General features: G+C 50.3%; 1 protein-coding gene across 3 annotated transcripts in view; it reads left to right on the top strand.

Moving 5' to 3' along the window:
- The window catches only part of Evc2 (EvC ciliary complex subunit 2), a 79,215-nt gene that overhangs the window by 15,614 nt on the left and 51,274 nt on the right, over positions 1–12,327 (top strand). For 2 of the 3 annotated variants that reach the window (XM_050141342.1, XM_050141340.1), the window contains exons 5-7: positions 538–591; positions 4,946–5,080; positions 7,782–7,921. In XM_050141342.1, the coding sequence (XP_049997299.1) occupies positions 538–591; positions 4,946–5,080; positions 7,782–7,921 (329 nt within the window). The remainder of the gene's footprint in view (positions 1–537; positions 592–4,945; positions 5,081–7,781; positions 7,922–12,327) is intronic. The other variant, XM_050141341.1, reaches the window with a different exon arrangement.

Here is a 12,327-nt window from a genome sequence, read left to right as displayed (position 1 = left end):
CCTGCCTGCCTGCCTGCCTGCCTGCCTTCCTTCCTTCCTTCCTTCCTTCCTTCCTTCCTTCCTTCCTTCCACCTCCTTTGCTTTCTCCCTGCTGACAAGGGCAGCTTCCCTGCTAAAAAGCCTCCCCGCTTCCTTCTCTTCCATGTTCCACATTAATTAGTCTCAATTTTCAGTCACCTTTGAGTTCAACATGGCTTCTATTTCATAGATGAGACGGCTGAGGCCCATGGAAGTAAACACCTTGCCTAAGTTCAGACAGGCAGCTCCGTCCCCCCACCCAGTGGTGCAGTTCACCACAGAGAGCTGTGCCCCTTCTTAGTCCTTAGGACATGAGGTCTGGGTTTCCATGGTCTCCAGGAAAGAAGCCTAGCTCCACTGTTTCCTGAAGAGGCTTTAGGATTTGGACAAACCCTGTCTTACCCAGCAGCCAGGGGCCAGTTACTACTGAAGTCAAGTGTGTGGGTTGGACATAGTACCAAATGTTCCTTGTGGGTCAGATTCCATGTGACTGAAGCATTTCTTTTCTCTCCTTCCCAGAACAGAACCCAGCTAAAAGCCCACTTTACCATCACAGTGGAAGAAAGGATAACGGTAAGATGATGTTCAGATCCATCCTGTGCTCACGCACCCCGAGGCCTGTGCTGTGTCACCACTGTGTGGCATGACCTCAAGAGCCAAGGGGAGGTGCCGGCCACTGGCTTTGACACCCCTGCTGGCCATTCTTTATTAAGTCAATCAGAAGGGGCCTTAGGCAGGCGAAGGAAAGCAGAGACAGCATTACACAGCATGATAACATTTCCCGCAACAGTCATCTTATTCTTTCCTGTCCCCAGGGTGGCCACCTGGCTCAGCTGCTGGGGACAGTTTGTCTTCCCAGACTGTACCTGGACACTGGCTCTGCAGGTGGTCTCCCTGCTTCTGCTGTTCGTCAGGAATCTGTTTCCTTTTTTGGTCGGCAGTGAGGTTCTTCCTAGAACACACACTCATTCCCCTGTGTCTAACAAGTGTGTCTCACTCTGTGGGTTGGCCAGCCTTCTCCAGGAGAGAGGAGGGAAGACCCACCCTGAATATGGCTGGGAGCTTATACTAGATGAAAGGAGAAAGCAAGCTGGACAGCTGTGTTCATCATTCTCCGCTTCCTGACTGGATGTGATGAGACCACTGCCTCGTGCTCCTGCTGTGTCTTCCCTGCCTTGATTGGCTGTAACCTGGAGGAAACCTTTCCTCCCTTAGGTTGCTTTTATTGGGTGTTTTGTCATAGCAAGGAGAGTGGCTTATACAGCCACACAGCAAAGTTAGCAAAGGAGACAGACAAAAGAGGAAGTCTGGAGAAAGTCCTCCATGACCTTCAGGTCCTCTCCCAGGGGACTCCCTAGCAATTAGTCATAGGAGCATCTGTGCACACTCCATAGAGGCTGATGTCACACAGGTTCCCTCTGGCTGCCTCACACCAGTTTCTGGCCCCAAGAGGAGGCAGATGTTCAACAGAGACCACACTGGACAACATGCTAAGAGAATGATGGGCTCCCTCCCAGACATCGGTTCCCCCGATGCTGGCTGAGGCCCCAGCTCACAATCTAGCCTTTAGAGAACAGTGGGAAATAAAGCTAGGCATGTTAACTCTTGCTCGCAGGTCTACAGACGGCAGTATAGCCTTTGATCCCACCCCACAGCTATGTGTTGAGACTCAGCACAACTTAGGGGCCAAGGCCCTCAGCAGAAGAGATGGAAAGAAAGCCGAGTCCAGCTTTTAGCAAGCCTGCAGCCCAGTTAAATGGACAAAGATCTAGAACGATCATTTTCTTGGTTGGTCTGAGAGCTCCCAAAGGGAGTAGCCTGATCTGGTTCACTCTGTGTTCCTTTCCCCTCCTCACCCGGTTGGTGACAATCAGTCAGTAAGTATCCCTTGATTGAGCTGATTGTCACCAGTGATGACTGCCAGTCAGCTGAGGAGGTGGCAGGTGGCCTCATGATTGTGATGGAGAACATTCTCTTAATGGATATGCCACTCCTCCAAGGCCCAGTCCTCCCCCAAGGATGGAAAGGGGGCTTCTCCAGGTCTCGGGCTGTCTCTCACCCACACACTGTCTTTGGGAAGAAGGGAGAGGTGCCTGTTCAGGATGCGGGCTTCCTCACCAGGGACCCTCTGGGACCCTTTCGAGGAACTCTGTGCAGGGGAGACACCAGGCATATGAATGCGAGACTCCACAGTATGGTAGGTGTAGCAGGCTCTGAAACCACTTTGAATCCTGCCTGGGTGTGACCTTCCATGTTCTAGCCTGCCCGGGGCTCACCTTCCCTAGACATCAAATCAGAACCATATCATGGGCATCTATCCAGGGTGAGTCTGCAGAGAGCTCTGTGTTTCTTTACGTCTATCTGGACATCAGCACCTGTTGATGGTGTTGTTTCTATGTAGCAAAAGAGTAACATCAACCCGCCAGTGTTCTGGGATCAGTGAGAATGACACACGGTTTTACAGAGAGCCTATGAAGATGTAACATTGTTAGCAAAACCGCGAGGCCTTGAGTTGAGCTGGCGGTGTGTGTGGCTGACAGTGTGTCCTCACTATCGCTTTCCAGCCCACTGATCATTGTCCTGACCTCCGTTCCTGAGTGTCCTCCCTGCCTCCAGTGCTCTTCAGCAGCTCCACACGGGACTTTAGTTGTCTTGCTTAGAGCACAGGCTTTCCCACGCCTTAGGGGTTTCTTATTAATGTTTCATCAGAGAAGTTAACTCCTTTGACTCTTCCACAGCATCGCCAAATCTGCTCACCCCCACTCCCCAGACAGGTTGTTTGCGACCCACAGGTTGAGAATCACTTGTCTAGCTGGTCCAACTACAGCCATTTTCACATAGGAGAGGCAGAGAAACCCGTGGATCCCCCTCCCACAAGGTAGAACTACTGGGTGCCTCAGTAGCTCCAAAATGGCTCTAAAGACCTGGAGGGTCCCTGGAGAGCCCCTGGTGCTCAGCTCCCCTTAGAAGGCAGAAGAAGCTGGGCTTCCGTGTCAGTGGATTGCGAAGGTGGCAGCAGCAGAATGAGTGATCTTTCAAGCATAGCAGATGAACTCACCAACGAGAAGGCAGAGAGCGAGGCTTCTCCCCTCGGATATCCTTTTATCTGGGCTGCCACTGGAAGTTACCAGCCACACTAAGTGTGGGTCTTCCCATAAAATGACCTGATCAAGAAAATTCCTCGGGGTTGTGCCCAGCGCCTGTCTCCTGGTTGATTCCAGACCTAGTCAAGTTAACAACTAAGATGAGCCATCACCTGCAGGCGTTGTTAGGAGGTGTGATGTATGATTGATGCCTCCTGCCGTCAATCTGAGCACTCATCAGCTGGAGGCCTAGAGTCTCCTTACTGTCACTGCCACCCCTCCAGGTCATTGGGACAAGGGACAGCGAGCCACCATCCTGCCTGGTCCCTGGATATGGAGTGCCAAGCGAAAAATTTCAACAGAAATTGTTGAAACCTCTTCTGGAAAAGTCATGTGTGTCCCCTTTTCCCATTTATGGAGGGGTGGGCGAGCAAGGAGAGTCATCGTGTGTATTCCCCTTTTCCTGAGTTTGGGGAGGGGGCGAGTGGGCGGGATTATGGTGTGGCTGCTGGGCATCCTGAGATTTCCTCTGCACCCAGCCTCTTACCACACAGAAAAGCCCAACAGTGCCAGCAGCCCCACCATCAGGGAGAGCTACCGCTGCTGTGTTAGCTTCCTGCCTTCGAAGCCTATACATGTATTTATCACATAATCGAAGCCAAACTTTCTAAACAAGCCTTCATTGTGTCTTTGTAACGCGGTATTGAATTCCCGTCTTTTCAAGTCTTCTTGAAAGGCCTCTTTGTGCAGTATCACTCCTCATAAATGCTATGAAGAATCTATCAAAGGCGAGGCTACAGAGTATGTGTGATTAAAGGGGTGGGCACGATGAGCGAAGAGTCTTTGCAAGAGGCAGGGAAGAAAGTTAGCATGCTCTGGGGGGCGGCAGCCACTGCAGCCACCGATTTTGCTTTCTGCCTAGACATTGCAGCATAGACCTGCTTGTGTCCCTGATCCACTGAGTGGTGGAATTTGGCTGTGCTGTTTGTGGGGACATTTATGGCTGATGACTTGAGGCTGGTCTAATACTTTAACAGCCTCAGCTTTGGCTCCTGTCCTCCCAGTAGAGGGTGTCACTGGTACCAGGTCATCCAGGGCCACTGTCAGTTTTTGTATCCTCACATCCATTCAGTCCTACATCCACTTACTGTTGCCCAGCTGTTTCTCTATCCCGAGCTCTTCTCTGCTCGCAGTAGTAATGGCTGCTCAGATGTCCTGAGATGGCTCAGCCTGTCCTTCCAGAGGACCCAGGTTCAATTCCCAACACCTACATGATAACTCACAACTGTCTATAATTCCAGTTCCAGGGGACCTGACACCCTCACACAGACATACATGCAATGTACATGTTTCAAAAATAGATCAAGTTTTTAAAAAAGAAAACAAAAGCCCAAAACAGATGTTCTAACCCATGGTGGGGTGCTTCAGCCTTTGTAATGTGGGTGCTGTGTGTGTGTGTGTGTATGTATGTGTGTATGTGCGCATGCGCACATGTGTATGTATGTGCCTATTCATATATGCGTATACATAATAACCAAGTATGAGATTTATTGACCTTGCTATTGTGTGAATCAAGTATCGTAATCCATGAATACCACATAGTTCCAGAACATTTGCATCACTCCCAGGGGAAATTCAGTACCCATTAGCCATTGCTGTCATCACTTTCCTCCTAGCCCCTGGCAGTCACTCCCCTGCCTTCAGTCTCTGTGGTTTATGTGGACTCTGGATGTTTCTCCGCACCTGTATTTTGTCTGTTTTATGCTTCCTGGGGTCATCTACCTGATCTGGGAGTCAGGCAGTGGTAGCATGAGGAACCCTCAGCTTCCCTTCTCTCCTTTCAGGTTCTACCTAACCATGGCCTCCATGCAGCAGGCTTCTTCGCAGCCTTCCTCATCTCCCTTGTGCTGACCTTGGTGGCTCTGTTCTTCCTGGCGAAGGGTCGGTGCCTGCAGGGAAGTGTGCTGGCCAGATGCCGGGTGAGTCTCCCTCCCAGGGATGCTTTAGTAGGCAGTGGTGTAAGCTGGACATCCATCCTTCATCCTGACGTGTCTCAACTCTGGACCATGTCAGACCCCACTGGGGAATCTAAGGACAGATGCTCAGGTTTGCTTCTTCTGAGACACAAGCCCATCCTTAACCCTGGGGCTTGGGGATGCATCTCAATGGTAGAGCAGTTGCCTAGCCTTTACCAGGCAAGTCCACAGCATTATTGGTAAAAAGGGAAATTAACTAAATCATGAATTAATTAAACAAAAGCTCCCAGAGTGATTCCTTAAAAACTGTGTTTTTAATTAGCACACAGTTGTGTGAATTTTATCAGGTAGCCCGTGATAGATTGACACGTTCACACAGTGTGTAACGATCACTTGAGCATGGCACACCTCAGGCGTTTGTCGTGTGAGGAACCCTTCAAACTCTCTTCCAGATAGTATGAAATATGTGGCCCCTTCTTGGTGACCCGGTACTACCCTGTGCTATGGAACTGCCCAGGGTTTCCCTCCTGCCTGCCCTGCACAGCCTCTTCCGGTCTCCTCTCCTGCACCTTCTCCTACCCTGCTAACTATCTCTATGCTCAACCTCCAAGGGATCATCTTTGTGAGACTCTAAATGTGATGGCGAGTGGTGCTTGGCTTATTTCAGAGGTAACATCCTCCAGGCCCACCCATGTTTTGACAGTGCAGTGGTTTGAATGAGAAGGGCCCCGTGAGGCTCATGTATCTGAATGCGTGGGCTCCAGTTAATGGGTCTGTGGAGGTGTTTCACTGGGGATGCGCTTTGATGCTTAAAAAGCCCACTCCAGGCGCAGTGTCGCCATCTCTCTCTACCTATGATCAGGATGTAAAGCTCTCAGCTACTGCTCCAGCATCATGCCTGTCTGTTTCCCACCATAATGGTTATGAACTGCCCTCCCAAACTCCCAATTGAATACTTTAAGGGATGTCTTTTCACAGCAATAGAACAGTAACTAAGACAGACAGGATGGTGCTTTTTATGGCTAAATAATATTCCATCGTGTTTATGGGTGATGAACACTTAGGCTGATTTCACATTTGACTGATGGATGATTTAAACATTGCCAGGTGTAAGAACCTTATATTTTGACTCTCCACCTTTAGGTATTCTTGCTATTCCCAATTCAGGTGGAGCCAGACTCCTCGGTCTGGTTTGTGAGTCCCCCATGACATAACTTGTGCCTGATTTCCTCCCACCCCTCACCTCACCCTCTGGATGTACCCAGTGACTGACTTTCCTTAGGGAGCTGAGCTCTTCTTGTTCCCGCTAATGGGCTTTTCCGGTCCCTTCTTCCATCTTCCCCTCTTCCTCTTCTTTATGTATAAACCAAGCAGCTACTTGTCCGGGAATCATTGTGGGTACTTCCTGGTAGATTGGGGTCCCTCTGGGTCCCCCGCTTCCTTTGAGAGACTCCACACAGGACCTTTTAGACCTGAGCTCTTTCAGCTCCTGGTCTGCATTTCCTCAGGAGTACACCCTGGAGCCAGACTGGAAGTCACTCCAGTCCAGGAAATAATGCCTCCAGGGCATGGCAGGAGGAGAGGTGTGTCCTTGAGTGCCATCAGAGGCACCTGGAGCCAGCCTGTCTGAGGTGCTGGAGACCAGGCAAAGCCAGCCTCCGAGCCAACGCTCCTGCAGGCTGTCGCCCCGTTGCTGTCATTCCCCATGCCTGTGTGCTCCTCAGGGAGCAGCCTGCGACATTGTGTCCAGGTCGAGGGGGCCTCTTAGCGCTTTCTCTCTCATGGGGAGTATGATGATGAAGGACTTTAAGAATCATTTCTCTGTCATTTTAAATATGTATTCCATTCTTTGGGAATTTTAACATAATGCATTTCGATCATATTCGTCCTCCAGCCCTCCTCCTAACTCTTCCCAAGTCTATCCCTGACTTAAAAAAAAAAAAAAACTGCTGAGTCAGGTTTGTACTTCTTTTCTACTCCTCGGTGTGGGGTCATTCCCTGGAGCAGAGTCAGCCTACCAGGGTCATACCCCTAAAGAAAACTGTCTCCGTCTCCCAAGAAGCCATTGACTGTCAATGGTGCCTTAGTTAGGGTGGGGGCTCATGAACATATGTTCTCAGGTGCCTCCCACCTTGTTTTTTGGGGAGGTGGGGTGGGGTGGGGTGGTGGTTTCCCCGTGTAGCCCTAACAGTCCTAGAACTCACTCTGTAGACCAGGCTGGCCTCGAACTCACAGAGATCGACCTGCCTCTGCCTCCCGAGTGCTGGGATTAAAGGTGTGTGCCACCACCACCCCAATCACCTTGCTTTGTGATTAACCTAGAACTCACCAGTTAGGCTATGCTGGCCGACTGTGAGCCGCAGGGGTCTATCTGTCTCTGCCTCTGAGCCACCCTTTCTAAAAATGTGGGTTTTAGGGCTCAAACTCAGGTCGTCATGTTTGCATGGCAAGCACTGTCCTGACTGAGCTATCCTCCAGTCTCAGTAGCAGGGTACTTGTGGTTATGTCTTTGCACTTCTCTGTTTATCATCTCAGCACGCTTGTGTGAGGCTGTTGAAATCAGCATCCTTTCCATTTGGGGAGACAGTGTAGGCTTCAACTAGGACAGGGGCTGGTCTGAGAGGGGAGGAGGCCAGCCCTGTCTTCCCTTCCAGCATGCAGTGTTCCCCAGAAGGCCAACTCTGCTGTCTCTCCCCTTCTACAGGTTCAGCACCCCGAGAACAAGCTGGAGCCCTCACCCTTCACCTCTGCTAATGGTGTGAGCCAGGATCTTTCCCTCAACGACCAAGTGATTGACATCTTGACTTCTGAGGACCCTGGGAGCATGCTTCAAGCCTTAGAAGAGTAAGAGTCCTCTGCTCTCAGGAGGTGGTGGGTTGGGACAGCAGGTACAAAGCGTCCCTGTGTTCACTTGGTCATCCATTTGTCGCTTGGTGGTCAGATTGCAAGTGCACCTGGGCACTGAGTGTTATTGGGCTGGCAGGATGCAGAAGGAGGATTCTCTGTAGCCCTGAAAGTGCTCCCTGGAGGAGGCGGCATCATCGCTCCTGTTTGGAGCTGGAGTAGAAGTGTCCACAAGTGGGGTGAGAGGGAGTACTTCAGGCAGGAGGAAGAAGGGGAGACATAGGATGAGAAGGATCAAAGGCATTTGTGAAATCATGCTGTGTGTGCCGGGTCTTTGATTACTGAGTACAGAAAGCGGGGAAGAAACATCTGTTAGAAAAGGAGACAAGGGCAGTGCTGGCTGTGGTTTGCTGGGTGGAACTCTGTTCTGTTGATGAAGACCCACAGCGCTATGTGCACAGCAGAACATCCTGCCAAACCGTGGCTGAAAAAGATGCAGGCCAACCCAGGTCTTCAGAAAGACCTCGGGGGTGGGGTGCGGTAGGGTGGGGTGTAGTGAGGTAGGGGGTGAGGTGGGCGGGGTGGGGTGAGGTAGGAGGTGAGGTGGGGTGGGGTGGGGTGAGGTAGGGAGGGATTTGGTGGAGTGTGGTGGGGTGAAGTAGGGTGGGATGAGGTAGAGTGGGATAAGGTAGGGGTGAGGTAGGTGGTGTTAGGTGGGGTGGGGTGGGGAGAGGTGGGGTAGAGTAAGGTGGGGTGGGGAAGTATTGTTTTCCCCTCACATGAGGATTGGAGGCTAGAAAGCTTTTCCAGGGCCACAGCTAATAGTCAGTAGGGTTCCCTGCTGTTATAACCCCAGAGCCTGGGAGGTGGGGACAGACAGATCTCTAAGGCTCAGTAGCCAGACAGCCTAACCAAACCAGTGAGCTTCAGGCCAGCGAGAGACCCTGTCTCTTAAAGCAGGATAGAAGGCTCCTGTGAAACGATACTCGAGGTTGTCCTCTGATATACATGCACTCTCTCTAGTCTACACGCCCCCCCCCATGTGCGTGCATACACACACACACACACACACTCACAGGAAATTGCACTGAGCAGGGAAGGGCCTAGAAGCACAGCCAACCAAGCAGTGCCAGGCCTATGTCCCAGGGTTTAGGAACCTACATTTCATGGCACATAGAGTGGGTCCAAGGTTGGACCATTTCAGTTGTAACTCCTCCTAGGACAGGAGCTATACTAGGTCTGACGCATGGTACTTGTCCTTGGCAGTGGGGACTCTGCCCTACTTGGCGGATGTTCTTCCTTGTTCAGTAGCTCTGTGAGTAGCCAGACAAGGAGCCTTGGATGCACAGGACCGACCTCACCCACGCTGGGGCTCAGGACTCTGTCTATGTCTGGCTCCCAGGGTTGTGTACATGGCTTGGGTGATTAGGCTGTGTACAGCTCTTCACAAGCCCTTCTTCAGTTTTGCTCAATTCTCTAATTGGAGTGCCAAGGATGGCAATTAAAATTTGCCACCCTGTCTTAGGAGGCAAGCTCCCAGCAGGAACTCAAAAATACCACCTCATATATTGTGATATGAACACAAGCAATTATCAAAGCATTTCCTAGCCAAAAGTCAGTTGTTACCCACTGCATATGAGAATGAAGAGTTGGGTGGGATGATTTGATTCGAGTAATCGGCAGCTGGGTGTTTAATTTGCACATAGGCAGGACTCTGTGTGCTTCTGACCCAGTGAAGTAGTCCTCTAAGCAGGAGTGTGTTCCCCTCTGTTTCTGCGTTTGACTCCAGATGTGAAGGGTGTAAGACCAGCCCTCCTCCATCCCCATCCCTGGAAACTCTCCTTGGTGTGGCAGCTCACTAATTCTGCTGTGAGAGTGGCGACATTTTTAGTGATATTCAGGCTCTGGAACCTTCTCTTTGTCTCTTCTTGGTTGCTGATCTTATTTTGTCTGAAGAGCATTTCATATCGATTAGCAAGCATGGGCTCTGAGAGCTGAGCCTCAGAGTGAAATTCATCCCTCTTTTTGGTGCTTCACCCTCATCCCTAACCGTCCTCCTTCCTCCCTCACCCTCATCCCTCAACCTCCTCCTTTGCCCTCCTTCTTCAGCTCAGTCATAAAAATTATTTGATTATTATGGGTGTTCTGCCTGCATGTGTGTCTGAGCAGCATGCAAGTGTCTGGTGCCCCCAGAGGCCAGAAGACGATATTGAATTCCACGGGTCTGGAGTTATGGATGGTTGTGAGCTGCTATGTGGGTGTTGGAAATGAACACAAGTCCTCTAGAAGATCAGGCAGTGGGTTTTTTTTAAAACTTTTTTTAATTAATTAAATTATTTATTTTACATACTAACCACAGTTTCCCCTCCCTCTCTTCCTGTTCCCTACTCTTACAACCTCTCCACACACACCCCCCATCCACTCCACTCCTCTGTTCAGAAAGGGCAGGCCTTCCATGGGGGTCAACAAAGCATGGCATATCAAATTGAGGCAGGACCAAGCTCCTCCCCCTGCATCAAGACTGAACAAGGCATCCCAGTATGGGGAATAGTTTCCAAAAAGTCAGCTCAAACTCAAGGGACAGGTCCTAATTCCACTGCTAGAGGCCCCCAAAACAGATCAAGCCACACAACTGTCACCCACATGCAAAGGACCTACATCATCAGTACCATGCATTCTCCCTAGCTGTCAGTCCAGAGTTCGTGAGATCCCACTAGCTCAGGTCAGCTGTCTCTTTGGGTTTTCCTGTCATGATCTTGATCCCCACCCCTTCCTTATACAATCCCACCTTCCTCTCTTCAACTGGACTGCCCTCCCAGAGCTCAGTCCAGTGCTTGCCTGTGGATCTCTGCATCTGCTTCCATCAGTTACTGGATGAAGGTTTCCTGATGACAATTAGGGTAGTCACCAATCTGGTTACAGGGGAAGGCCCATTCAGGCTTCCTCTCCACCACTGCTAAGAGTCTTAGCTGGGGTCATTCTTGTAGATTCCTAGGAGTTTCACAGGCAGTGGTTCTTAACCTCTGAGTCTTCTCTCCACCCCCACCCCCAGCTCAGTCTTAAAAATGTATTGACCAACTATGTTCTAGCCTCAGTGGTTGGACACTGGTTTGGGTACCTAGTCTGTCTGCCTGCCTGCCTGCCTATCTGCCTTCCCTCCTTCTCCTAGAATTGTCAGTTACCTTGTGTCTTTCTGTGTTGACCTCTCCTAAGTTTAGGAGCTCCCACAGAGGAAATGTCAGGAGCTTAGTTTGCAGGGAAGTCAGTCTCTCAAGGGCTCCTGTTCTCTAGTAAGTCATTTATCCTCTTATAATTCCTACTGGAGGTTTAGCTGGGCTTCTCACCCAGCAAGCGGGCAGCTTGATTGTTGCTGCATTTCCAATACCAGGTGGTACTGTTCCCTTTTCTCAGTGCCAGCCTAACTCCTGAAAGGCTCGCCTGCATGTTCAGCTTGGCATCAAAGGCACCTCTCACAAAGAGGATTGGCGAGGGGTTTGTGTCCTTTGTGTTTTATCAGGTTCCCTAACCATGGTCACAGTGGGAGTGGGCTTGGTCCCAATGCATGCTGGGACCTGTTATGAGGAAGGAGAAACTGGGTAGGATTGGCACATCACAGAAGGCTCTAGAAACATGGTATGCTTCCAGTAATTTAGTTCTATCCTGGCCAGAAGCCTGGTCACACCGAGCATCTGGCGTCATATGAAATTTTCATGGGCGCTCAATTTTCAGCCCAGGGCGCTGCCATTCAGAGAGGCTTACTGGGTTGCCTGAGGTCATGTGGGTGCTAAGGACTTGTGCCCAGGCTAGCACACTTTCAAATCCACTGTGCTGCTGAAGAGTGGTCTTTTACAAATGCTGAGTGCAGATGCTTCAGAGACAGGGAGCATAGGGAAGACACCCAGAGCTGTGCTTCTTTCTGTGACATTCCGCTTACTGCCAGCTCTGAGCTGTCGCTGCTGCCCCTATGCTGTCTGCAGACTGTTTTGTACACAGTAGGGGTGTAGGGAGCATTTTTTGTGCTGAAGTTATAAATACACATATTTTTATGTGCTAACCGTATGTTATGTTTGTTTTTGCAACTTCCATTTTTTTTATTCTTCCCAAACATTCTGTAAAGTAGCAAAGTGGTCCTCCTCTGTCAAAGCCCTCGGTGCAGGAAGATGGATCTGTTTGCTGGCTTCTTTGGGTCACATATCCTTGAGGGTTGCTTCTTTAGTCTTGGAATACCATCTCATTTTTTATTACCAGTAGCCTACAAAAGTGTTAATTGTAACTTGGTTCTTGGGAATTCTAAACAGTGGTGTTTCTTAGATGTTACCCTGCAAGCACCAGTTTCGGGAGCAGTTCAGGAGTTCCAGCATCAGAACCCCATCCCGTGTCACCCCAAATGCCTGTCTTCTTGATGT

The sequence above is a fragment of the Alexandromys fortis genome, unplaced genomic scaffold (assembly GCF_014885135.2).
Source record: "Alexandromys fortis isolate MF-2015 unplaced genomic scaffold, M_Fortis_MF-2015_v1.1 scaffold_7, whole genome shotgun sequence".
In the NCBI taxonomy this organism is placed as follows: Eukaryota; Metazoa; Chordata; class Mammalia; order Rodentia; family Cricetidae; genus Alexandromys; species Alexandromys fortis.
This window is presented reverse-complemented; position numbering and strand designations above follow the sequence as displayed.